At 40.5% G+C, this 26,848-nt stretch overlaps 7 protein-coding genes across 9 annotated transcripts in view; 4 read left to right on the top strand and 3 right to left on the bottom strand.

The window, feature by feature from the left end:
• The first annotated feature begins 311 nt into the window (after window positions 1-311).
• Window positions 312-1,933, top strand: LOC108037735 (farnesol dehydrogenase-like). The gene is made up of 2 exons (XM_017114386.2): window positions 312-930; window positions 1,467-1,933. Exons 1-2 carry the CDS (start codon window positions 358-360, stop codon window positions 1,644-1,646), a joined length of 753 nt encoding a protein of 250 aa, XP_016969875.1. The 5' UTR covers window positions 312-357; the 3' UTR covers window positions 1,647-1,933.
• An 837-nt stretch (window positions 1,934-2,770) lies between these two features.
• Window positions 2,771-4,922, top strand: LOC108049163 (farnesol dehydrogenase-like). The gene is made up of 2 exons (XM_017130262.2): window positions 2,771-3,385; window positions 4,582-4,922. The coding sequence occupies exons 1-2, from the start codon at window positions 2,813-2,815 to the stop codon at window positions 4,756-4,758; spliced, it is 750 nt and encodes a 249-aa protein (XP_016985751.2). The 5' UTR covers window positions 2,771-2,812; the 3' UTR covers window positions 4,759-4,922.
• A 100-nt stretch (window positions 4,923-5,022) lies between these two features.
• On the bottom strand, window positions 5,023-12,027 carry LOC108037736 (protein dispatched). The gene is made up of 7 exons (XM_017114387.2): window positions 11,469-12,027; window positions 9,826-10,833; window positions 9,633-9,724; window positions 8,286-8,831; window positions 7,558-8,196; window positions 6,328-7,302; window positions 5,023-6,101 (listed from the first exon to the last, which is right to left on the bottom strand). The coding sequence occupies exons 1-7, from the start codon at window positions 11,622-11,624 to the stop codon at window positions 5,864-5,866; spliced, it is 3,654 nt and encodes a 1,217-aa protein (XP_016969876.2). The 5' UTR covers window positions 11,625-12,027; the 3' UTR covers window positions 5,023-5,863.
• LOC108037738 lies at window positions 8,879-9,626 on the top strand. Its single transcript, XM_017114389.2, has one exon. It carries the CDS (start codon window positions 8,895-8,897, stop codon window positions 9,612-9,614), a length of 720 nt encoding a protein of 239 aa, XP_016969878.2. The 5' UTR covers window positions 8,879-8,894; the 3' UTR covers window positions 9,615-9,626.
• A 290-nt stretch (window positions 12,028-12,317) lies between the features above and the next one.
• Window positions 12,318-13,653, top strand: LOC108037741 (evolutionarily conserved signaling intermediate in Toll pathway, mitochondrial). Its single transcript, XM_017114391.2, has one exon. The coding sequence runs from the start codon at window positions 12,396-12,398 to the stop codon at window positions 13,635-13,637; it is 1,242 nt and encodes a 413-aa protein (XP_016969880.1). The 5' UTR covers window positions 12,318-12,395; the 3' UTR covers window positions 13,638-13,653.
• A 136-nt stretch (window positions 13,654-13,789) lies between these two features.
• LOC108037739 (GTP-binding protein 2) lies at window positions 13,790-19,045 on the bottom strand. Of its 3 annotated transcripts, none has more exons than XM_044457152.1 (4): window positions 18,804-19,045; window positions 16,121-16,802; window positions 14,706-15,583; window positions 13,790-14,307 (listed from the first exon to the last, which is right to left on the bottom strand). In XM_044457152.1, exons 2-4 carry the CDS (start codon window positions 16,791-16,793, stop codon window positions 14,035-14,037), a joined length of 1,824 nt encoding a protein of 607 aa, XP_044313087.1. In that variant the 5' UTR covers window positions 16,794-16,802; window positions 18,804-19,045; the 3' UTR covers window positions 13,790-14,034. The 3 variants fall into 3 exon arrangements, with proteins under 3 accessions (XP_044313087.1, XP_044313089.1, XP_044313088.1); XM_044457154.1 differs by lacking the exon at window positions 18,804-19,045 and adding an exon at window positions 18,451-18,728; XM_044457153.1 differs by lacking the exon at window positions 18,804-19,045 and adding an exon at window positions 17,448-17,689.
• A 2,673-nt stretch (window positions 19,046-21,718) lies between these two features.
• Window positions 21,719-26,848, bottom strand: part of LOC108040542 — a 112,399-nt gene continuing 107,269 nt past the window's right edge. The window contains exons 16-18 of the mRNA XM_044457025.1: window positions 25,991-26,149; window positions 24,675-24,931; window positions 21,719-23,998 (exon numbers count right to left, since the gene is read on the bottom strand). Of these exons, the coding sequence (XP_044312960.1) occupies window positions 23,330-23,998; window positions 24,675-24,931; window positions 25,991-26,149 (1,085 nt within the window). The 3' untranslated portion in view covers window positions 21,719-23,329. The remainder of the gene's footprint in view (window positions 23,999-24,674; window positions 24,932-25,990; window positions 26,150-26,848) is intronic.

Below are 26,848 nucleotides of genomic sequence, written 5' to 3'. Positions count from 1 at the left end.
TTATTATAAATTCCGGTGTAAATCGATTGAGTTTCTATATTTTTCTATCCAAAGAACTTTTTTACACATTTAGCCATTTCGTTAGAAGAGCAGAAGAAATGTCGCTTTTATTATTTTTTCCCACACTGTATACTTCTCAATTAAACAAAAAATATTTAATTTGTGTTCTCACGATGACAAGTGATTTGCGAAACAACCGACTCCCGTTAAACTTATACTTTCTTGAGCGAAAGCTTTTAGAGCAAAGTAAGCTCCTGCTGATTATAAATTGTAAAGCATCAGCGAGAGAATGTTCAGTCTTCGCGTGAATTTCCAATCCGAAGGTCTTACGTTGAAATAAATACAATATCGGTTGAAATGGATCGTTGGTTGAATCGCGTTGCCGTTGTTACAGGCGCCAGTTCTGGCATCGGCTCGGCCTGCTGCAAGGACCTGGTGGCCAAGGGCATGGTTGTCGTGGGATTGGCCCGTCGGGAGGAGCGTTTGAAGCAGCTGAAGGAATCTTTGCCAGCAGATCAACAGGCTCGCTTCCATGGCCACAAGTGTGACGTCAGCGTGGAGCAGCAGGTGGTCGACGCTTTCGCCTGGGTGGAAGAGGCCCTCGGAGGAGCGGACGTATTGGTTAATAATGCGGGAATTATCACCGGCTCTCTGCTTACGGATGAAGGCAACGGCGCTGACGTGCGTTCCGTTCTGGACACCAACGTCCTGGGATTCGTCTGGTGCGCTAGAGAGGCTTTTAAATCGCAGCAGAAGCGCGATGTCACTGACGGCCATGTGGTGGTTATCAACAGCGTTGTGGGCCACAAAATTCCTCACATACCTGGATTTAACTTCAAGATGTATGCTCCATCCAAGTTCGCTGTCACCGCTATGGTGGAGATCCTGCGACAGGAGTTCCAGCTGAAGAATACACAGACAAAGATTACTGTGAGTTTGGAACGCGATCTTTTATATGAACGTAATCTCGCAAAACGGCAATACATTTTATGTTTACGAATGGGCAAAACTTACAACATACAACTTCATAACTTGTCAGATATTCAAAAGTGCCTTAAAGATTTATTTATTTATTTAATTTCAATCAAGCCGTTATCTAAAATTTAACCCTAACACAACACCAATGAAATTGCAATACTTTTAAATTAGTTATCTTTTGCTTTCGGCTAAAATTGAATGCACTTCGGATCTATAAATAGTTTTTCGGTTATTGAGGGACCTTATTGCTGTGACTCTTAAAGATATATGTACACCGTTTAAACTTTTATACGAAGAAATTGTATGTAAGCCCACCTTAAACTATCTAAACTGAACCTTAATTTTTTAAGTAAAAATCTAGCTATAATTTTGGACAAATTCGGAAAACTACCTTCTATTGAAGAAATTCTTCCTTCTTTTTTTGTTACATTGTAGTCTACTTTACACTAGCTGAAAGATACACTTAATTTAAATATCTTTTTTCGTAGAGCATTAGTCCCGGAGCCGTCGACACAGAGATCGTTGATGAAAAAATCAAGGAGATAATGCCAAACTTCCCAATGTTGCGTGCCGAGGATGTTGCCGATGCAGTTTCCTATTGTATCCAGACTCCTCCCAATGTGCAGATCCATGAGCTGACCATCAAACCAATCGGTGAAGCGTTTTAGATGATACTTTAACGGAATTGGACTTTTTAAGAACTCCAACGCGAGTAATATCACTAACCATACAACATATGTTGTATGGTTAGTGGTAATATGCATCATGAGTATGAGAATGGAAAGTGGATACCACGCCAATACACGGATTGATGTAAATAAAAAACTAAGCTTGTATACACACAGAAAATAAACAAAGATATTACCAATGTCGAAACATTTGATTGGCATAAACACTCATTGATTTTCAGTATTTCCTTGTAGAGTTAATAAATAGCTATAGTTTTCAATTGCAATAATTTTCTTTGGAGTACGTTTAAAGTGGTTTACAAATAACATTTATTAAATCACTTCATCACACAAGTTCGATGAAGGAAATACAGGTCTTTTTGTTGCAGCTAAATACAATACGTCATAGTTAAGGTTATAACACTACCTAAACATCGATTTCTTTAAGTTTCTCACCTTATGTATCGCAGTTACATATATGGTTACTACAAACGTTAGTGTATGTTTATTTTACGTTTTTATTTTGAACGCATACAACTAGGATAGATAACACAAACATGTATCTGCGCATAAAGCATGCTTATCTTTATGATTTCAGATAAATATGTATATATATAAACATAATTTTAGACCTATAGTTTCTTCGCCAATATTTATTAAAAGTTTTTTTACAATGCATTTCGGATCTATAAATAGTTTTTCGGTTATTGACGGACCTTATTGCTGTGACTCTTAAAGATATAGACAGTTTAAACTTTTGTACGAAGATTTTTTATGTAAGCTTGCCTTAAACTATTTAAACCTTAATTTTTTAGAAAAGCCAAAATTATTATTATTTAAAAAATCGGTCGCGTTTCAATATTTTTTTTATCCAAAACAATTTAGCAATTGCGTTTGAAGTGAAAAAGAAAATGTCGTTTCTATTATTTTTTCCACCACTGTAAAAAATATAAGTAAAAATTTAATTTGTTTTCACAAGATGACTTGCTTTGATCAAGTGATTTGCAAAACAACCCACTCTCTTAAAAATTATACTCTTTTGAGCGAAAGCTCTTAGTGCAAAATAAACTACTGCTGGCAATCAACATCTGAGAGAAAAAGTTCAGTCATCGCGTAATTTTCCAACCCGAAAGTCTTGCGCGGAAATTTATACCATATTGGCTGAAATGGATCGTTGGTTGAACCGCGTTGCTGTTGTTACAGGCGCCAGTTCTGGCATCGGCTCGGCCTGCTGCAAGGACCTAGTGGCCAAGGGCATGGTTGTCGTAGGATTGGACCGTCGGCAGGAGCGTATGGAGCAGCTGAAAGAATCCCTGCCGGCGGATCAACAGGTTCGCTTTCATGGCCACAAGTGTGACGTCAGTGAGGAGCAGCAGGTGGTTGACGCTTTCGCCTGGGTGGAAGAGACCCTCGGAGGAGCAGACGTTTTGGTGAATAGTGCGGGAGTTTTCACCGGCTCCCTGCTTACGGATGCCGGCAACAGTGCTGACGTGCGTTCCGTTCTGGACACTAACGTCCTGGGATTCGTCTGGTGCGCCCGAGAGGCTTTCAAATCGCAGCAGAAGCGCAATGTGACCGACGGCCATGTGGTGGTCATTAACAGCGTTGTGGGCCACAAAATTCCCCACATACCGGGATTTGGCTACAAGATGTATGCTCCACCCAAGTTCGCTGTCACCGCTATGGTGGAGGTGCTGCGTCAGGAGTTTCAGCAGAAGAAGACACAGACAAAGATTACCGTAAGTTTAGAGCACGTTCTTTAAGATGCACGTAATATCGCAGATCGGCCATCCATTCAATGTTTTATTAGAGGTGTATCTTGTGTATCTTATTCTAAAACTAAATTTTTATTCTTTGGTGTTCATTTAGTACCAGGGACCAAAAATATAAGTGAATTAATTTTAAAGAGTCCTTAATATAAAATGAATAAATAATTCCTAAGAAGGCAGAAATATGCTTGCATGACATTACAGTTATTGGTTGACTTGTATTTTATTTCTCAAAAAAATATAAACACTTATCTAAAACTTTTATTTCTTTCTTAAAAATAACTTCAATTAATTGTAAGGAAATAATGTTTTTTGATTTTATTTTATGGGGTCTCAGCGAAAAATTTGAAAACGGGTTTTTAACAATTAAAATAGAAGACTTAAAAACCAATTATACTTAATTTGGAAAAAAATTTAAAAAAATTACATCTAATAAGGACATGTAACTGTTACTATCCCTGGTTAATACCTATATACTTAATAATTCGGATATTATGTAAAAGTCTTTTAGGATTAGTCGCTTCATTGTCGAATATGCGAGCAATGATGCAAGACTTTAATTACGGAAACATTATTTAAAAAGTTACTAAACCGATTCTAATTACAAAAATTAAACAATCAACAAATATTAATAATAAAAAGGCAATTTGGGCCACGTGGGCCACGGTGGATCGTAACAAAACTTTAAAAAGGATTCAATCGCGACAAGTTGGGGCGGTTAGCCAACAAAATTTCAACCGAATTTAAATTTATCTTCGGTAGGCATTTTGAGTGGAAGAGATTTGCTTATTTTCTTTTAATTATTTAAATTTACCATTTACATTATTTAAATTTACCATTTAAATTATTTAAATTTACCAGAGTATTATTTATTTTATTTTATTTTATTTAAGTAATAATTATATTGTTTTAGATTAAACTCATTGCTCACGTCTATTAAGAAGACCTCCTATTTCTTACTGGACAGGTATTCGCCAATGTCTTAAAGATGGGTCTTTCGACTTTTTTTTATTTGTTGACTTTACTTATTACTATTTAATGGAAATGTATCCGTTTTCTGAAATTAAACACTAACCTAATAGCAATACTTTTAAGCTAGTAAAAAAAAACTACATTGTTTTGACGAAATTTTTAATTACGCTTAATTTAATTACCTCTTTTTGTAGAGCATCAGTCCCGGACGAGTCGACACCGAGTTCATTGATGAAAAAATCAAGACGATGTTAAACCTTCCAATGTTGCGTCCCGAGGATGTTGCCGATGCAGTTTCCTATTGTATCCAGACGCCTCCCAATGTGCAGATCCATGAGCTGACCATCAAACCAATCGGTGAACCAATTTAGATGATACTTTAACGGAATTGGACAATTTAAGAACTCTAAAGCGAGTTATATGTATTATGGGTATCAGGATGGAAAGTGAAAACCACACAAATCCGGATTTATGTAAATAAAGAAAGCTAAGCTTGTGGTATTTAGAGAGAAAATAAATGAAGATGTTACCAATATGGAAATTTTTGATGCCCATAATCACTCATTTATTTTTAGTATTTCCATGAAGCGTAAATAAATAGCTCTAATTTTCAATAGCAAAAATTTTCTTTGGAGTACGTTTAAAGTGGTTTACAAGTAACATTTATTAAATCACTTCAACACACAAGTTCAATGAAGGAAGTACAGGGCCTTTTAGTTGCAGGTAATTACAATACGTCATGGTTTAGGTTATAACACTACGTCTGTATAAACATCGATTTCTTTAAGTTTCTCACCTTATGTATCACAGTTACATGGTTATTACAAACGTGAGTGTGTGTATGTTTGTTTTGAGTTTTTGTTTTGAACGCATACAACTAGGATAGACAACACATATCTCCGCTCACATAACTATCATATAAAGTAACTACATCTTGCTGGCGCCAACAATGCGGCCCAACTTAACATCTAATAAAAATCCAGAGTATAAATAGTTTTGATTACAGTTAAGTACATAAACAGCGCTGAAACGTTTGGCTAAAAACTAATAATACCGTCATCGTACAGTCCTACCGACAAAGACGTACCCAGTACTTCCGCTAATTGCTTCAGTTTACAAATTGTATTCACTTGGCTGGAGCATCAAACGTGCAATAACAAAAATAATAAAAGCATATTGCAGCCGTCTGAAGTCTTGTGGAAATAGCACACTAAGGAGAGTTTACAAGATTTCGCTTTGCTTAAATCTACCAAGTACAGTTACACATATATCTAGAGTATATCAATGTAGAACTCACACAACGTACATATGCCTCGGCCTGCATATTTTAAAACTAAATATGCCGACACACGGTTTGTATATGTATATATAAATGATCTCGGGCCGGCTTCAGAGCCGTCGTACCCTGTATAAAAATGCAGTTGCCTGATTCTCCCTGGCAACAACAACGCGGGTTGGCCGGCAATAGTAACTAACTCAATTGGATGTAGACGGATACGTTTGATATTTGCACTCGCGCAGCGTCTGGAACGAGTGCTCAAAGTCCCTCGGCAGCGAGGATAGGCCGTGAGCGCTTTCGGTGCCCGAAATAGTTTTAATCAGACTGTTGGAGTTCAGGGACTCCAGCTCGTGCGTCTCAGAATTGGCCAGTTCCACGATGGCCGAGCTGGTGGGGGTCAACAGCTGCTCGCTGGCTATCACCTGACTGGGTTTCCTGCGGAGAAATAAAAATGAAAAATATTTTAATCAAATAATTGATGAGTTAAAGCACAATATCCGAAATTAAAGTTCCAAAGTACATTTTTAATGAAATTAGTACTGATTTATATTCCTTTTAAACCTTTCAGATGATTCGAACTATTCTTTTCTGGAGCCAATTTAAAAATAATCTGTTTATGCTAATTATTACCAACAGGCCCATTACAATCAAAATTCCTTACCTCTCATAGAACTTGCTACTGGCACTGTTCCGCTTGTTCCACAACGGCCACTTAAGCTCCAGAAAACCGTGCTGCGGACCGGCAATGCGCAGCAGACTCATCAGGAAAAAAGTTGCGTATAGCCAGCTTACGATCATGACCACGACCAGAAAGACGCCGATCTGTATATAGGGTAAAATATTGGATGCCATCATGATGCCGCCTGCCAGACCCGTCGTGGTGGCCGCCATCACCGTGGGTCCAATGATCCGGGATAGTACAAACTGTGTGGCTGCCAATCTCTCCTTGACCGGGGACATCCGGTAGTGGATGCCGTAGTGCAGACTGAAGTCCACAGCCAGTCCGATGGCCGTGCTCACTGCAATGCTTTCCAAAATGTTAAGTTGCCAGCCAAGCAGGATGAGCACCGCAACAGTGTTAAAAATGCTCAGAGATACGGTTAATACCGCGTAGATGGAAATCAAGATGTTGACAGTAAAGCATAGCAGTACGACAAGCGATGCAGCCATGGCCAGACAAATGGCAACCAAGGTGTCATGTGAAAGTGTGTCCTGCACATTGTAGAATTTCAGGTCGCTGGTGAACCATCCACCTTGCAGTTCCGGAGGTGCCGTGGTCAACTGCTGTTGAAACCAGTTTTCAACAGACTCGTAAAACTGTTTAATATTTGCGTAGATAGTAGTGTAGGCCACATTGGACTCGAACTCGATGACTATGGCTTTAACCAAGAGCGGTGAACTTGATCCGTTAGTGCTGAACTCTGCACTATCATTTCCACCCAGGTAATCCTCTGTGTCCAGTCGAGGGGCATCAGCAAACTTGGGCCCGGCCACGCCAGGCCGAAAAAATGTGGTGTCATACATGTTGGATATGCTCTGTGGCAAGCAATACTCAAAAACATGAGGATCAAAGGGGAACTGGGCATCGCAGCATGGCGAACGATCTTTCCGGGTAATGTCCATATCATCGATGCATCTGAAACTCACAAAATGTCATTGTTTTCAACTTAATCTAAATGTGTCTTAGAAGTAATGGTAAAAATTTAAATATATATTGGATTAAAAATAATGTCTAGAACTATTACACAAAACTAACATACATTAATAATAGATAACAAAAGATCAGTAAGAGCCAACAAATTATTTTTGAGGACCCAAATCTGCTGCGTTGCACATTTATCTTAGTGTACATTTATTTATAGAAAAAACACTAATAGGATTATTTGCTCACCTGCGCTTCATATAATCGATGAGATTTTCAATGAAACAATTGGGCAAAAGCATGCCCAGAGTCTCTTTGTAAAAGGGTTGCTGGCGCACACTCTGGCAAAAGTCGAGGATCCAGAGTTGCGCTGGCCTGCTGGATGCATTAAAATTATTGTCATAGTGTAGGTTGCCGTAGGAGTTGGGGTTCGTGTAGTCGCCATCGTCAACTGCCTGAATGCCCCAGACAAAATGCATGTGCATCTTGAAGTTCTCGTACGCCTGCAACGGCTTCTCAAACCAGAACTGCTGCTTAAGACTAGAATACCTCTCGAAGGGATGCTTTGAGACAAAGAGCTGAAAGTGTGATTTCTCCGGCAACTGGAGTCCTGGATACCAGAACACAATGACGGCACTGGACACGCCTAGAGCACCAAATATCAGCAGCCACAGATAGGCGTAGTTCATGATGCCGTGCGTTATGCACCCCTCAAACATCTGACAAAATCTGTTAATTGACTTCTTGCAGGCGTGGATCAGTTTCTGGGACGTCGGATGGTGGCAGGATATCCTGGTGGCAAAGAGCCTTTCCATGATGGAGACCGAAGCAGGAAGCCAGGTGATCATGAGCAAATAGTTGGTCACCACGACGGTTCCCGCAAAGATTCTAAAAAGATTCAAAGCAAATGGATTTTTTATTTAAATGGTCTATCTTTTAGAAATAATTTTAATATTTAGTAAAAAATATCAACGTACCCAAAGCACTTAATAGCCGTTATGGAGCTGCTGTAGGAGGCGTAAAATGCGCCGGCGGTGGTGAGCGATGTAACGAACATGGAGGCAGCAGCGTGTCGCATGGTCAGCGCCATGATGTTCTCCAACGACTCGGTGTGATCGCTGAGCTCCAGGGGCGTTGGAAGCCCACTCTGGGACTGAGTGGTCAAGGTGCAGCGGTTGCTGAACCTCTCGGCCAGCACACATTGCCAGATTTTTAGAAATAAAAAAACATCGTCTGCTCCAATGCCAATTATCACCACAACGGCCAGAAGGTTCATGTAGGGGAAAAACTCGAACTCCAGGACGATGGCATAGAAAAAGTACGCTAGTCCCAACGAGAAGCAGATGGCGATACAGGACATCAATGTGATGAATGCCGATCCCGTGTACAACCAAACGCTGGCCATCACGAAGGCTCCTCCCAAGGAAACCAGCCAAACATCTGTTAGCAATAGCTCGTTAAATAGCTCGTTCTCAAGGCCCAGGTCCATCGCAATCACTTCCACAAGCTCGTTGCTAAGCTCCCTGCAAAATCAGTCAGAAGTTTATTACTAAATAGAAAACACAAAAAAAAAACAATATAAAAAAATGATAAAAAAAATGGATTCAGTGCAGCGAGAAAAGGATTTAATTAAAATGGAGATGCCAAGGACCAGGACGCTCATAACCACCAGTAGAGCGGACTACGTGAACCATACCGGAAAGGCTGTTCACATTCCTTCTATCAGAAAAGCTCAAGAAGACCCCTCGCTTATAACTGGCCACAATTGGGCGAATCTGAAGGTTTCCGGTATAGAAAATAAAACGAAGACATGGCCCAAATCTATGGACTGGCGTGAGGACTACGCACAGTTCATTAAGAGAAACAAATGGTGCAACGAGGAGATCTACAAACTGTTATTCCTATTTCCGCCCGTGGATTTCCAAATTCTTAAGGACTTTGTTAGGGACCTTCGCAAGACGGTTTATATGCACGACTACTCGAGGGATGACTTCGTTTCTTTTGTGAGTCGGCGGCGCGTTAGGAACATAAAACGCTTTGATTCCGAAGATGGGGACTATCTGACCACTTATGGGTGCTTCTACAATCGCTTGCAGGAAAGGGAGCCATTCAAGAGCTCCCTATATCCGGAACGTATGCTAAAGGACCCAAATCTAGATAGGGTCGCCAAAGATTTGCGCAAATTGTTTACTAAGTACAATATGACGACTTATTTCGACACTATATGCGTCCCAGCTTTAATGAAGGCTAAGAATGGCATAATGCCATTGGCGCCTATCGATCGGTATCAAAATCGAAAGTACTAAGTAGGGGTCCGTACTTACACTTCTTCCCATTCGTGAAACAGCGGCAGCAAGCGATTAGATTGCGCCACCGGCACAAATATCATGGCGTATTTCAAATAAACGTTGGTGTCCTAGAATAAAGAAATATTGCATGATATAATTCAAAAAGCTTTAAAAAAACAGATCAATATTATATTAAAAATCGGTAGACTTTTAGTTTTACTCAACTCACATTGGTCTTGATGAAGCTAAAGTCCGTGAGGAAATTCAGGACGTTAAAGACAATATTTAACCGCTTGCACTCCTCAGGAGCACGACAGTGCGGTATTTCATTGCAGTGGTTGTCCATCTTTAGGTCGTGGAAGTACTCGTAGCAACCGGAGAGCAGCATCTGCAACGAAGTAACATCCTCTGCAGTGAGGTCGAAGCAGGAACTTTTGTTGGCCAGCATGGCTGCGTAGTTGGGCAGCGACCACGGCCTGCAGCATTCGGTGGTGAGCATTTCGGGCTCGCAGAATGCCCGGTAGCTGGGCACCTCGGTGATCTGGTCTTGCAGCTGGCACATTGCCAGCAGGCCGTTCAAGTCGAACAACGAATCGGTGGCGTTGGGCCCAATCCGCTGAACCACAAAATGGGAGTACTCCTTTCGTGGCGATGAGTCGCAAAAGAAGCCTTCGATGGGCTGGCGACGATGTGCGTCCGCCCAACCGTCGGTAGGCAGGGTGGCGGCTTGTTTCAGAAGCCGCCAAGTGCTCTTTTTGGTCTGCACCCTCTCCCGATGCTCGTCCTCATCCACTGAGGTGGTGTTGTGCCCATACTCGATCTGCTCGGTGCGTCGGGTGGGTTCCAAAGAGGAGGAAGCGCTGTCGTTTGTGATCTCGTAGTCACGAAACACTCCGCTGTCACCCATCCAGGTGTCGACAGCGAGATTTGCGGATGGAGCACTCGTAGCCTTCAGTCGCTTCTTAAACTGCATCATCTTCTGGGCCACATCGTGATGTTCGTGATTGCTCTGATTTTGTTCCTTACGTCGCTTGTTTTTGTTTCGGTTTCTATGCTTGTTCTTGCGTCGCCTGTGATTCGGGTGCAGCCGGGTCTCAACATAGCCCTGTTCCACGCGCCTCTTTTCCCATAGATCCGAAGGATTCGAGAAGAGCACTCCATGGTGGTCGGTCTCCTGCATCAGGTTGTACCAAGCTGTCAGGCGTTGGCCTATCTTGGTACCGCGGGTTTCGAAGCCCTGAAATGGAGGTGGGTATGTTTAAATTAAAATTTTATTCATTTATATCTGAAAAATAATATAAAGATTAAGATCATGTGATCATGTAAAATTGTGATCCCAATAAGCCCTTTTATTGTGTAAATTAAGAAGCTGGGCTATTAGAAATAAAAATGTTTGTGAGCTAAATAACTCTGTTAACTGCTGTTAAGTTAAGTTCTTTGAGATTACTGGCGCAAAGCTCTGTCATTCCAATTTTGAATAGGTACTAGTTTTATTGGCAATAAGTTCACAACGGATTATATACAATAAATTTGGATTGGATATAAATTTTGTTCAAAGTTTAGATATGATGTTACTATTCGATAACAATTAAAATATAGCTTTTTGAAATTTTGGGCGGGTTTGGCTTAAAAATTTAAGAGTACTTGTAAAATGCATATTATTCTAGACAAATTTAACTAAAATTTTATGTTGGAAGAAAGTGGATTTAAGTTTGAGTTATGGAAACCTTTAACTTTAATATTGATGATTTAACTGATTTAGTTTTAGAAGTCATTCATTAAACGAGTATATTCCTAACTTTAGTAATTAACTATTACTATTGTTACTGCAACTAATACTTTGCATACATATGTACATATCTACATACGTACCAAGGTGGGATCGCTGAAGTCGGGCAGCTTGTTCAGTATGAGGGCCACGATGATGCAGGCCATGCAGTATACGGCTATGGAGACGACCACCAGGTAGGGACGCCTGGCCAGGACATGGTAGTACCAGTTCATCCTCTCTGAGTCGAAGCACAGCATTTCAGTCAAATAAAGTAGCGCAATCCACTTTAGTCTCTTCGCATAGTGATGAACAACCTCTCCTTGAGTTTCGTTTTCAGTTCATCTTTGGCGGCTGGAAAAGTCTCGATTAACCTTGGGCTGGTGGGTGCTCCTTGGGACGGTGCCAGATTCTATTGTTTTGCTTCTATTATAGATACTGCCTGGTAATCAGGCTTTATCCGCGGACTTCCACTTGTTGGACTGCATTTTCCTGGGAGTGTGCACCCGTGCTAATAACTCAGGGTTCGGAACTAACTAAAACAACACAAAAACAACCAAAAACTATGCGAATAAGGATAATGCAGAAAACGGTGAAATAACAACAAAAAAGCAGAACAAAGGATACACTGAGGAGTGAGCCAGTGTTGAGCAATCCGACCACGAGTGCTGGCTGGCTATAAGCAACCAGCTGATTTTCTGGAAGACAATTAATTAATGTTCTGTAACGACTTGATAATCTATATGAACTTTATTTGAATTTATTTTGTTTGATTATTCTCAAATTACCTTATTCATTTTTTATAATATCAAGATAAATGAAAGTTTTAAGTTTGCAAGATATTAATCAAATTCGCGCATCATTAAATAGCTAAATTGGGCAGATAGCAAGGTACTCAGCCAGTACCACTGAAACATATGTTCAAGCAGTAGTGTTGCAAAACGTGAACTAGTTCCGCTGAGCCACAGACTTGTGCAATGTTTTGTAATCGTATTTACAAAATTCTTTAAACCAAAATTCATAAATAAGAAATGCTGCGGCGCGTGCAATGCTTGCTGCGACTACACAGCAATGGACGCCAGGCACTGGCCAGCCGCCTCCGATGCTACTCCACGGATGAGGGGAATCCCAAGCAGAACCAGAACTCCAATCCCAATCCCAGAGCTCAGAAACCCGGCACCAAAAACCTGCCGGCTGTAAGAAATCCCTTTGCAGCCGCGCAGGACAGAACGAAAGACACCTACCTGACCATGGTAGATATCTTCCAGGAGCGCGATGTCCACCGACGCAATCATGTGGAATTCATCTACGCGGCGCTCAAGAACATGGCGGATTTCGGGGTGGAACGAGATCTGGAAGTCTACAAGGCTTTAATCAATGTGATGCCCAAGGGCAAGTTCATACCCACCAATCTGTTCCAGGCCGAGTTCATGCACTATCCCAAGCAGCAGCAGTGCATCATTGACCTCCTGGAGCAGATGGAGGATTTCGGGGTAATGCCGGATCACGAGATGGAGGCGATGCTGTTGAATGTCTTTGGAAGACAGGGACACCCACTCCGCAAGTACTGGCGTATGATGTATTGGATGCCCAAGTTCAAGAACTTGTCACCGTGGCCTCTGCCAGATCCTGTCCCGGATGATACCCTGGAAATGGCCAAGCTGGCGCTGGAACGCATGTGCACAGTTGACCTGCGATCCAAGATCACGGTGTTCGAGACCAGCGAGCTAAAGGATGCCATCGACCAGACGTGGATCGTCAGCGGGATGAGTCCCGAGCAGGAAAAACTGCTGAGGGAACACTCCCGCCAGAAGGCCCTGTACATTGAGGGACCCTTCCACATATGGCTAAGGAATCGTCGGATCAACTACTTCACCCTGCGCGCCGATCCGGACCCCCAGTTCCTGTCTCAGTTGGATGAGCGGCAGCTGGACGAGGACGACGTCTCTCACATTGAGGTGCCCTTCTTCGGTCGCGCTCCACCAAGAAGGCACAACCAGGTGGGAAAATTGCGATCTGTCCATCAGCAGGACGATGGCACCATATTGGCCATCTGTGCCACAGGCACCTCCACCAAGGACTCCCTTCTCTCGTGGATTCGCCTTCTGGAGGCCAACGGAAATCGCTCCATAGGAGAGGTGCCCGTGCTCTTCCGGTTCACATCCGAAGTGCCCGCCAAAGCTCAGGAGATCGAAGGTGGTGCCAGTGTCCCAGCAACAAGTGATAACAGGAGCAGTAGTCAATATGAGCAACAAAGCAGTAAAAGGGAATAAACCAATTGTTATGCAAGCTTCTGTGTTTCTTTAGTAAATTTGTGGATTAGACTAAACCCCCCGTTCCACTATTCCTCAATCTCTTACGGTCAGGTTGGTCCTTCCACTGACTCCAACACATACATCCTCTCAACCATTAATTCCAATTAATATTGTATTTTGGTGTCGCCTTTTAATGAAGTAAGAGTAATTAAGGAGGATAACACACAATTTCCGATTGTGAGCCGATCTTAAACGAAAAATCACAGAACCCGAAACTAAATGTACAGAAGATCTGCCTAGGATTTAACGCCTCTCTCTAACCGCTAATTAAGTATATGTACATGTCATCTGTGTTTGAGATATAAAGTTATGTCATTGGAACTATCCAGCTAGCCAGCTTGCGGCCGGGGTTTCTCTACTTTACACCGGTCTTGTTAACGGGGAACACCTGCGTGACAACTCCGATGCCTTTGCTGGTGCCCTCGCGGAACAGAATGCGCATCCCAGGACGCACGTACTCCGGGTGGCCGACGAACTCGAACATCACCGAAGCACAATCGTTGGTGCCCAGTCGCTCACCGCCCATGATTCCTCGGATAACCGCCGTCTGGCGAATGCTTCCAATGTGCACCGTGGTTTGGAAGCCGACGTAGATAGCCGTGGCGTGGAACAGAACGGATACTTTGGCCTGCAAAAAAAACGGAGAAATTAATTAATTTTGATGTATTAAAAATTTTTAAAAATATTGAAAAACTTTCAAAATAACCTAAATCATATTCTTAAAAAGTTCAATATTTACCATATTTTTTTATAGATTCAGTTTTGAAAGAAGTTAATTGAGGTATTAACAAAGACCAATATAAAGATTATATTGGTCTTTGGTATTACCTTATGCTCATTCTGGCATCGGAAAATATATTAGTAAGAAAAAATTGTAGGATTAAAAAAATTTTTTTTTTCCTCTAAAGGCTATTTGAGATATAATTAATGCTAAACTACCGAAAAAATGCTAAATTTTATTTATAATGCCACCAATAATTCTAATACTGTTACAAATATTTCCATTAAGTTAATATGTCAACTTACCTGAAAGAAATAAGTTCCGAAGGGCTCATCCAGACTGTTTCCAACATCACCCAGGAGCACCATGCCACTTCGCAGCGTGGGCAGATCCTGATCCAAGGCAAACGACAGCGAGGCACTTTGACCAGCTCGAACAACCCGGCAGGGCGCTTTATTTCGGTGAATGGTATTAACGTTCACGGGATGGAAGCTTCCATCCGGCAGCGGGCCAATCTTCATGGGCATGTTCTCGGTAAGCACGCCCTGGACCAGAAGACCACCCACCACTGGACCGACGTCAGAGACCCTGAAGATTTCGTCCACCTGGAACTCGCAGGACTCCTGCTCGAGGCGATCCTTTTCGGCATTGCTGATGCCCGGCGACAGGACGTAGAGAAACTTAGTGACTAAATTCAGGCCAGTGCCCGTGACATTCGACACGCAGAAAATGGGCACGATGTTCTCGGAGATCTGGTTTGATCCGGCGGAAATAGCCTCATCTGTGTTGGTCACCACGAAGGGAACCTTCCGGCAGCCGATGGTGGTGAGCAGGTTGCACAACTCCTGCACCGTGGCATCCGGCGATGTGATGTCCGTTTTGGTGACTAGTACGAAAAACGGCATGTCCAGTGCCCGGACAATGGCCAAATGCTCCTCGGTGGTGTCGTTGCAGCCGCTGCCCGCCGATACCACCAGCATGGCGTAATGGGGCGAGTAGCCACTCAGCGCCTGCACAGTGGTGCGCATGTAGCGCCGGTGCCCGGCCAAATCCATGAAGGTCACAAGCTTACTGGACCGGTCACTGATCTCCTCTGCCGTCATCATCTCATTGTACTTGTAGTTGACCACATTTCCCAGAGCATCGAAGCCCAAGGTCTCGTGTGAGATGCAAGAGGTGCGGCCTGAAAAGAATCAGGAAAGATGATTAGGATTTGTAATGAAAAAAATGTATCTTGATAAAACATTTCCGAAAGTCTTATTTCATTTGCGAAATATTAAATAGCTGCCATAGATGTAATCGGAAAATTATTTAAAATAATATATTAATTCGTTTTTTTTATGTATGTACATAATGGGTTTACTCCGAGATATATAATTTTTTATAAATTTTAATTTTATAAAAACAAACGCATTGTTTTAAAAATATATGCTCATATAAACCAACATATGTTATACATCTTCAGTCGGTTTATAGAATAATATATTTTGTTACGGCTCCAGACTTAATATTTTTAATTATTACGTTTTTATTGGATGCATAAATGGATTTCATTGCCCTGTGAATTAAACTTTTTATCATGTTAAATTAAATACTTTTTTACATGTATTTTGGCAATAGGTTGGATCGAATAAGAGTTGATGCGTGATATTTGAATATTCTATTGACCGAGAAATATTGGGTCAATGTTTTACTATTAAAACTTCTGATTAGATCTTACCCGATTGAATCTCGTGCATATGCCGGAACATGTTGAGCCGGGCACGGCCGTGTCCGTTGTCCAGCTCATCCTGTGTGAGTACGCCCAGCAGCGTGGACTTGCCGGCATCAGCTCCTCCGAGCACCGCCACCCGCACCTCGATGTTGTGTTGGTCGTCGGGGATCTTCCGGACCAAGACCTCGGCCACGGCCCGTCGTGAGGCGATGGTTTTCCGTCGAAGCACCGAGGTACTGGCTCCTAGGCTGTGGGCCATCTGCTTGAGGGTCGTGAGCGACGCATTCATGTCCTTGTCACTGAGTCCCTGCAGATAGCCGGCATCGGATACGCCTATTTCGTAGATGGCCTCTCCGTTTCCCTCCCGGAGCCGCCACTTCATTTGGGTCACCAGGTGCTCGAATCGCTGCTTCGACGGGTTCACCAGCTTCAGCTTGTACTCGACATTGCCAAGCTGCGGCTCCGGCGGTAGCATTCCCTGCTCGAAGTCGAAGATCAGATTGCCCCGCTCGGTGGGCATTCCACCGCCTAGATGGCTCAGGCTGCACTCGTTGGCATTGGCATCCGTCTCATAGTCGCTGCTGCTGCTACCGCCTCCGCTGCTGTTGCCATTTAGCTCCGGCTCCTCTTCGAAGCCGTCGTCCTGGTTGGGATCGAAGAGACTCAGGAATGACTCCATACTGTGTGGCTGGAATTGAACATTTTAATTAAGTATGTATTTCTAAACGAGAGGGTTAATGAAATTAATTTTATCCTAAACAAAGAAACGCTTTTTTTTGAGAGCACATATTTTCCGCCAATTGCGACATTGAAATACAAACAGAAATACACAAACCGATTTTTGAACAGCTGTGGCTGAAATAATAGCGTTAAGATATAAAGGAGAAAATATACTTTAATGCCGTAAATAGTCTTCCAATATTTAAATATTAATAAATCAAAAAAACGATAATTTTATTAAAAAAAAAATGTTTTGGTTTAAACCGGTGGATATATCCACCAATACGAGTTTAATTTTATGTTGTGTCATTCATACAAAATTTTAATTCTACCATTAAGTATAATTTTTTTATTTTATGTCAAATCAGTGGGCTGATTAGAAGCACTATATATTTTTAAATAAATCTTGGCTTTGCTATTTTTTAACCGCAACCGTTCCCTTATGTGTATCCACAAAACTCAAATTTTCTTCGTTTGTTTTTTTCCGTCCTCTTTGACTTGCAGCGACCTTGAAACGCTTGTTTATGTTTGCCACGACATTTGCCTTTGTTTGGACACACACGAATGGGGGATAGACAACAGATAATACGTCAAATTCCATATTCCATCTTACCAGATATTCTATAGATTCGGCTTACTGGTCGAACCGAACGGTTTGAAATTATTTGTGATATTAAACGCAAAAACAGTTCCTATTTGCGCGCGACGCTGGCACAAATTATCGATTTTGGCTGCGCTTTTCATTTGCCCAGGTCGAATTTGTTATTCGGCTATCTGGGTTCTGGGTGCTGAGTACTTGTGCTTTCTGTTTTTGGCTGCCTTTCGATTTGTTTATAACCTGCTCCGCTTTGTTTAGTGCCCGCGAACGAATGAGTGAGCGAGCCAAAGCACAAGCCAAAAGGCCCGAGTACATAAATAATTTGAAAAGCTTTCGCAATACCCTACAGCTGGGGCGTTTTGGGGAATCAGCCACGTAAACGGTGGTACATTCCACTTGGTTATCTACACTTTTGTATCTCTAAGATTGCTTGCAATTTTTTTTAAACAATATTTATTAATTTACTTTGTATACTCATAAAATTGGATAGTTATCTGATGATGTTTCAAAGTTTTGAATTCTCTTAAAGAACATTTTTTACACTTACACTTTATACAGTTGTGAATTTTAATTCATATATGGCCAGACAATTCCCAAGCTTCTAATAAAAATTGAAATCATTTGTAATTAAAATTTCTTTATATATATAATATTATATATTTATTTAAAAAAAAAATTGTAAAGATTTAAGATCTTCATTAATTTAATCTTCATTTAAACTTCAACATTTTCAGCATCAAAAAAATTTCACTTTTGATGGTTGTAGAAATTGTGCCATTTTAATAAGTCAGAGTAATAGAATTTATATATTTCAAATAAAACTAGTTGGAAATACATATAAACATTTTGGGATATGGCAAAGCGGCAATATTATTTTCAAATTAAAATTTAGACAAATATGCATTTAATATAAATTTAGAAGCTAGTAAATATGCAAAAAAACACTATTTATTTATGAGTACTGCAAAATTATTCAGTTTCACACCATTAAAACGATAAAAAAAAATAATCAACGCACCGTCAATTTTAGGAAGCGGATGTTCAGGTCGACCAGACCTACACCTTTTTGGCCCGTATTTTAGTCAGCTTTTCGCGTCTTGTCTTCGCAGCGTTTGTTTCACATCTGATTTTCTACACACACGTTTTTGTTTTGATCAGATCAGCTGCGAATGACGCTATATCTCGAAATTGATTGAAAGCTCTTTTCCGTTCGAATTGCGGGGAATAACTGCCGAACGAGTCAGCAACAAACAAAGAGGCAGAAAGTGAGAATCCCAGGCGAGGGAGGGATTTCACCAGAAACATATACACATAATTCGCATAGCGATTTCATCAGCCAAACCAAAACCATGTCAATGCACTCTAACTCACTTTTTAAAATCGGTCCGAGGAACTCGTTTCTGATGCAATAATGTGCAATTGCGTGCGACGATCTTCGAAGGTCTTCTGCGTGTTTTTGTTTTCCACATTCAATTCACGTTGCCATGGCAATTTTGTACTTGTGTATGGATGAGCACTGTCAACAGACTCTAATAACAAGGGTGGGCGCCGAAAAAAGCCCGCAAACAAACAAGTTAGCACATCAATAATACTCCTACATTTTTGTAGTACCAACAAACAGATGTTTATGCTGGCCACGCGTTAGTGCTTTTTAGAGACTGCTTTATCCAGATACCGCGCACGCTTGCCAACACTGTTTGGCGCCGTCCACTATTGTGAACTGCACTTATTTAAATTTAAATCCGAACTGCTGGTTAAACATTTAAGTTTAAAATATCACAAACTCTAAAGTTACAAATTAAATTATTTAGTTGAAAACGGTCGGTGGTTGTGTTTTTTCAAATCCCTATTTTTGCTAAGAATAACCGAACTAAATCAAACGATTTCTATATAAAATCAATAATGTTCCTTCATTATTCTATTTTACCAAATTACATTTTTTGTGTTACTACTTTTTTTTAAAGTTGAATTAACGATTTCCATCCGGGCTAATGCAAATTTTAATTCAGTTCAATTCACTTTTTCTGATTCTATTGTTTTTTGTATTTTACGTTTTCGTTTTCTATTTCGAAAAAAATATAACTTTAACAAAAAGGGTTTGAAAACCCTATTTAATGTTTTGTTTTGCTTTTACCCATTTCGAAAATAATAATAATCATAAGATAACTTTCACAAAGTTAAACAAATTATTCATTAAATTATATATATGATCTTTATGATATTCGCCAAAAATTTATGTCGATACTTAAATCTTATTAAACTTGTGTTGATGATTAAATAAAAAATAAAAGAAAATATTTACGTGTTCAATATTGAATAAATAATTTTACGGTTAGCTTTTTTACAAAAATAAAGGTTAAGATAAAAACGAAATAAAATACATTTAAAAACTAAATAACCAATTTATAAGAAACCTAGTCTGACCCATCTGTGAAATAAATAATTCAAATTGTTTTAATTCAAACTCATTGTATTTTCATTAATACGTTTACGTTTTATTTCTTATTATTAACGTTATTACTTTATCACAAATATTTTAAGCATTTTTACATATGTAGTTAGTTACAATGATGTGTATATGTCTGTTTTTTGGGGGCTGCCTATATGCATGTATGTACAACGTTGGCCTCTTTGAGGCCCATAAAATAGTATTTGCTGATCTCGACATAGGGGCGTGGTGCTACAGGTTTGGGATTGGGTTTAAAATTTCCACTACTCGCACTCGTTTTTGGATATCTACAGCGGGGACCTTTGCCTATGCATAAACTTGGAGGAAGTTTACGATTTGCTCTATCAGTTTGCCTGGAATACTATAACTTTTATATTTAAACATTATGACATTACATTGACTTTACTAAACGCTATTGATGATTTTATCTTAACTATTTTTTTTGTTGTTTTTCATTACCGTTTTCGTTAGAAATTCAAGACGTACATATATAGAAAAGAATCGCCCAACTGATATGACAAACGTTTGAACACTTATAGTTGCTTAGCCCTTGTCTATGATATAGTTTCTCTAGCATTATGTTCTGGTTGCTCTCAATACGAATTTCTGATATGCTAATGCCTTGATAACAATTGCCAATGAACAGTACGATAATCGAAGGAGGCTCGCCCCTATTTGAACTGCCCGAAAGAGGCCCATAAATAATATTTAAGAATACATTCGTTGTGTGTTCAGGTCCAACTGGTTAATAGGTTAATAAGGTGTCGGAAGTGACCAAAATCGGGCTCATCAAATCGCCATCGACTGCAGCTCCGTGCCTTTTATCCCGGCTCGACCCGCATAAATCATTTTATTAGCTTATTAAAAACTTTTCCATTTATTGTCATCGTTTTGCGCTATCGTGCGCACAAATCCGTGCCCAGTTCTTGTGCTCCTCCACTTTTATTGTGCTCTATACCCAGTCAATCGCTCGTGAGCTTATTATCGGGGTCGGGGGACTGCGGGTGTCGGATTTCGGATTTCGGATTGGGATGGCCGTCGCATATTTTTCTAAACTTTTCTTTATTGCTCACTTGTTGGCTGCCGCCACTGCTAATGGCAGTGGGATGCTGGCGGGTCGGGGAGGGGAGCGGGGAGCGGAGCTGGGACCATTAAATTCAAATCTGCTGCTGTTTTTGGCGCGTGTTTAAAAGTTAAATAATGACCAGCACTGGGCACGCAATGGCGCAAGACGTGTCCAATATAACTTTTCCTTTTTTCGGGTCGGCCTGTCTTTGATCTCGGCCTGCGATGGCAGTTCAAATAGTTGCGGCTTGGTTTTTTCGGCTTGGGCAGGAGGGGATATGTGTTTGTAGGGATATGCTCCTCTTATTTTAGCCGGGACAAACAGAGTTAACAACGAGTTCTGTGGCGAAGCCCTGCTCCAAGCATCTTAGTGAGTTCAGGGCTTGGAAGATTAGTTTCACCTTGTGGGGAGCGCCCCTTAAATTAACAACTGAACTCGATGCTCGGCGCTGGGAGCAGGCTCCAATCACACCAGTCAAAGTATATAGTATTCAAGTACAGCTACGGATACACTTAGCTTAAACATTTACAAACGAACGCACTATGGGGAATTTGCCCGATTTTTTGGAATAAATGTATTTTTTAAAAGTATGTCGATTTTCTATTTTTTTAATTTAATGCATTAAGAAAACATCAAGCTGTTTGGTAACATACCGCAAATGTTAACTTAAAAGTCTAGTATTTAAATACCAACTGTTAAAGTCAGCTGTTGCAAGCGCACATGGTTTGTTTACATTTTGCTTTAATTTTGAAGCTCACTTTCAAATCATTATCTCTGCAACAAAATGACGTAAGACAGTCAAATTTAAAAAGATTACCAATTCTCAAGGTATGTTCTGTGTAAAAATACTTATATATTGCTTTATATGTGCGTCCAATTTTAACAATTTGTAAATGTAGCAGGTGATGTTTTCGTTTGGGTTTTGGAAAGAAAGTTAAACTTTCAATAGAGTTTTAAAAAAATGTTTAACTTTGTTCAGTGAGTGTCTATATCCATGTTGTAGAGTCATTAATTGCGAATTCAGAACATATTGTCTCATTGTGCGCTTCGTGCGACTTTTCGCGTAATTTCATTTTTTAGAAACCAATCTCTTGATCAAAAACGCAGCACTGCTGGAAGTTTTGCATAAGCAAAAGGGTCTTCGAGAAAAAGAAGATGGCGAATTCACTTTTGTTAGCAAGCTAGTTGATCCCACAGTCGAATCTCCAACTTTACAGATGTTTTTCAGAGAGCCATGGTTACTTCAGACCCCATCATTTCATCTATGAATTTGAAGAAGCGCGTCCGAAAACATAAGCTGTTTGCTCTTCCAACAGAAGTCATTCAATTGTTATTATGCGAATATGAACCCGAACACGAGTCTCTAGATGTTGATAATTATGAAGAAGAAAACGACTATGATTTTTTGAAATTGAAAATAAAGAGCATTTAGCTCTAAATTTGTTAAAAAAAATTTTTAAAAATGGGGGAGGGGGGGTGGATATATTTTAACTTTTCCAACAGGTGTGTATAGGTATGTAGAACACTATAAAAAAACCTCACTGAAATATGTTACATAGTTCGCGAGTTATTAATTTATTCCAAAAAATCGGGCAAATTCCCCATAGTGGAACGGAGACACAGACACACGCATTACATATACATATTCGTACTTTAGCTACTCCTCTAGGTCTAATAATTACTTCTAAACGACGTCGCCGAACAGGGTTTCCATATACAGTTGCGGTCAAATTAATAGTAGTTGCTTATGGCTTCCAAAAAAAAATGATCGAAATTTGAAGACATACAACTTATAAACACTCTTAAAAAGAATTATAAATAACAGACATGGATTTATTTTTCAACCGATAAGTTTAAGGTATATTTAAAAAAACATTTTTCTAGTTCATTACCTATTTCTTTTATTACTAAAACATTTTTTTTATAATTTTCCATTTTTTTTTTTACCTAATTACTGTTTTTAAAGTTTCCGTTATTAATCAATAATCATCGTATTAATTTTTAAATTGTAATTAAAAAGTTTGTTTTAGTGAACTCAAAATGATTTAACAATTATTATTTAAAAGAATAAACTATTTAAATTTGTATTCCTTAAGTCGGTAAGCGGTTAATTTCGACTATTTCTTGCTAGTCTAAAGTATCAGTTATCTTATAAAGTAACTATTGCCATTAAAAATAATATACTTTGTAAGCACTACCCAAAACCCTATCTACCACTAATTTGACCGCAACTTCACATAACTAGTTAGTAGTTCGCTGTCACTTTGATTCGGCTGTGTTTGGGCTACTGCTGTGCGCCAGTCTTTTGTTTGGATGCCGGGTTGCCAGGATGCGAGGATGCCAGGATGCCAGGATGACGGGATGAGCTCGCAGGCCATGTGCTTAGACGCAGCTCTCGGGTCCGGGCAGTGTATCGGTGATGATGTGGTTGCGTCCTGCCGCCGACTTGTGCGTGATGGTGTTGAGCTGCGACGGCGACAGGCTCGTGCCGGCGGCCATCCCGGATCCCATTCCCACTCCCATGCCCAGGCCCGCTCCAGGACCCATGCCCACGCCCACGCCCACACCCACGCCCATCCCCAGGCCCAGTCCCATGCCCTTGGGCAGCGTCATGTGCGCGGCGGGCGGCTTGTTGAGGCCGTAGTCTATGAGGCTGCTGGTGGTCAGGTAGTCGGCCAGGTTGAGCGGATCGTGGCCCCGCTGCGGGGCCAGGTTGTGGGGCAACGTGTGGTGCAGGTGGGCGGCATAGCCCCCTCCCCCAGCGGCTCCGTTGGCGGCCATTGCGTTGCTCACAGTGCTGCCGGCGGAGCTCAGTGTGCTGCTGCTGCCCCCTGTTCCCGCCGCTCCGGCGGAGTAGCTGGCCATGCTCAGGCCCAGCTGCTCGTAGCGACTCAGCGTGGGCATGGCGTCGTAGAGGAGTGGGGGGCCGTTCCCGTTCCCGCCCCGGGCACCGCCACCGGCACCCCCGCCACCCGCCGCCGCGGGGTCACTCTCCAGCTTCAAGGTGCTGGACTGCGAGGGCGGGCTGTTCAGGTGCGGCGCATTCGCGTCCTGCAATAGGGAATGGGTTAGCAAGCTATGAACATGACTGAAAGAAGGGATGTAGCCGGTACTCAGTAGTTTATAGATCTAAATAATATAGTTAGCAGCAATAAATATTAAGATAAAATTTGTTATGTTTATGGCATCTTTTCTTCAAATGAAAGTATGTTTTAAGAAATCTAAAAACATGACTATAGTCTTTTTAAAATAACATTCTTTTATTTGTAAGCTATATTAAATTCATCAAATATTATTATTATATTATTAAAATATATAATTTATATAATGTATTTCAAAACCGTTTTAATTAAGCATACTGATGGTTTATAAAACCTCTAATGTTGGCTCCTAGCGTCAAAAATAAATTCTTTTCCCTATTTCCATACATAAAATTAAGAAAAATACATTTAAAATAGGAATCCAAAAAAATATGACTAACTTCAAGTTATGTGATTTGTTAAATAACATTCTATTTGATGAGCATAAGAAGTAGGACGACAATAGTTCTATGATAATGTATTTAATTTAAGGAAAAGGTATTTAAATAGCGATTTAGTAAGGCAAACGAATGGTTTCCACTATCTTTAGTAGTTTATATTTTTTTAGTCTTGCCAACATACAACATACCGGCTACATAAATGGCACGGTCGGAGGACAACGCCTCCTCCCGCCCACTGGCACTTACATAGTCCGTGGTCTTGTGGCTCCCAGCGATGCCGGCCATGGGAGCGGCGGATGCCCCACATGCCCCTCCTCCGCCGGCGAAGAGACCACTCGGCCGATTTCCCAGCGGCGACGAGGCGTCACCGCCAGTCGAGGCGCTCTTCTGGGCGCTCAATATGTCCGGCTGCTTCTCGATGCCCTGCTTCAGGGTGTAGGCCACCACCAACCGCTGATGGCCCGCTCCCGTTTCCAGCGGCGCTGTCACCGTCACATCCATGCCTGTCAGGAGAATGAAACATTAGCAAATGGAACGAAGGGACTGGCCCGGGGTCTTGAGCTTTTGAATACCCTTCCGGGTATTACTTCGACCAATTTCAAGAGCGCATTTAGCCATCCCAACAAACTTTTCTGAGTCTAGTTTTTTTTGAGTTTTTATATGCTTCGAAAATCGGTTTAGTGCAACTACTTTGGCTAAAATTTTTGAGTTCTGTTAATATAGGCATCAATTACAGAATCTCTAAATACGTTATAAAAGACAAGCTAATAAGGTTAAATCAAAACAAGAGAGAACGCTATAGTCGGGTGCCCCGACTATCATATACCCGTTACTCAGGTAAAGGGAGTGCGAGGGAGATGGAGATAGAAACTTTGATCACGCATAACTTTTTAACGAATGGTCCGATTTGAAAAATTTCTTCTACATTTCGATAGGTATTGATAAACACAATAAAACTGCATTTTTACTTTTCCGAAATATTTAAATTTTTAAAATCGTATATAAGCGATTGTGGGCGTTAAAGGGGGCGTGGCACCTTTTTGAAACAAACTTGCGCTGCGTAGGAACTCCTAAAATCTACATGCAAAATGCCAATCTTCTAGCTTTTATAGTTTCCGAGATCTCAGCGTTCATACGGACAGACAGACGGACAGACGGACATGGCTAGATCGACTCGGCTAGTGATCCTGAACAAGAATATATATACTTTATAGGGTCGGAAACGTTACTCTACGAGTAACGGGTATAATGAGTCAAAATGATTTAAGACTAACATTGTGAGAAATTACGTCTGTTTTAGCCCTTTTTGCTAAATATTCTGTCATTCTTGATATAGCAAATTGCCATATTTTGCAATTTTAAAATAGGTTTTTTGGGCACAAAGAAGGATTTAGTCTATAGCATTTGGAATATTTTTGAAGTAATGTTATGTACATATCGAATCTACTGATGACTAACAATTATTTTATTTATGAGATCAAAGATAAGTTTGTTAGATATTTGGAAGAGTATTTGAACCATCTCCATCAGCATTTAGCCAGGCGTATGTTGTAGTGACTCACCCAGGTGCTTGTCCTTGTCATCGCACATGTTCCTTGCTCCTTGACCACGACGCCTGCGAACGGCGATGACCACCACGGATAGAACGGCTATGCCCACGGTGAACAATGTGCCGGCAAGAAGAGCAGCCAGTGGCAAAATCGACAGGCCCATGCGACCATCTGTAAAAAACATCGAAAAAATCGGGAAAGGATTAGAACATTGCTTCGGGATATGGGGTTTCAATGCTGTCAAGCGTATATGCAGATGTTTTTAACTGATCAAATTTTAGAATTACACAAGAATGAGGATCATAAAGAATATGACATCCAAAAATTGAACAGCCTTTTGATAAAATGGACCAGATTTATTTAAATAAAATCATTAAATGAAAATTATTATGAGAATATCTACTCTAATAAAAATTAACCATTTATTTAATCAAGTTTATTAATAATATTTGTGGTATATAAATATAAATCTAATCAGTAAAATCCAAAAAGGGGCTCTTTATTTTGATTAATAATTTTATTGATCCCTTTATCGTATTTACCACGCAAGCGGCAAATATTTTATTTTTCTTAGCTTAACGATTAGTTTGTCAGTAAATGCAAAATTTATTTATTGTTTTTTTGTTTGCTTTTTAAATCCACAAAAAGGTATATATAAAACGCGTAAATTTATTGATGAGTTTATGCTTTACCGTCGAAATTGATTTATATTTGTAATTTTCTGAAATGTTTATTTATTTCGTCGGCAAACAACGTTTTTTTAATACCTTAGCAGTGAGTACTCTAATTTTTAGTCAAAAGGGCACTAAACGAGCCATTTCCGACCCTAAAATATATATATTCTGGATCTGTCTGTCCGTTAAAAACCAA

This window comes from Drosophila rhopaloa, unplaced genomic scaffold (genome assembly GCF_018152115.1).
Source record: "Drosophila rhopaloa isolate 14029-0021.01 unplaced genomic scaffold, ASM1815211v1 contig_155, whole genome shotgun sequence".
Classification (NCBI taxonomy): Eukaryota; Metazoa; Arthropoda; class Insecta; order Diptera; family Drosophilidae; genus Drosophila; species Drosophila rhopaloa.
The sequence above is the reverse complement of the archived record's forward strand: the minus strand, read 5'-3'. Positions and strand labels throughout refer to the sequence as shown.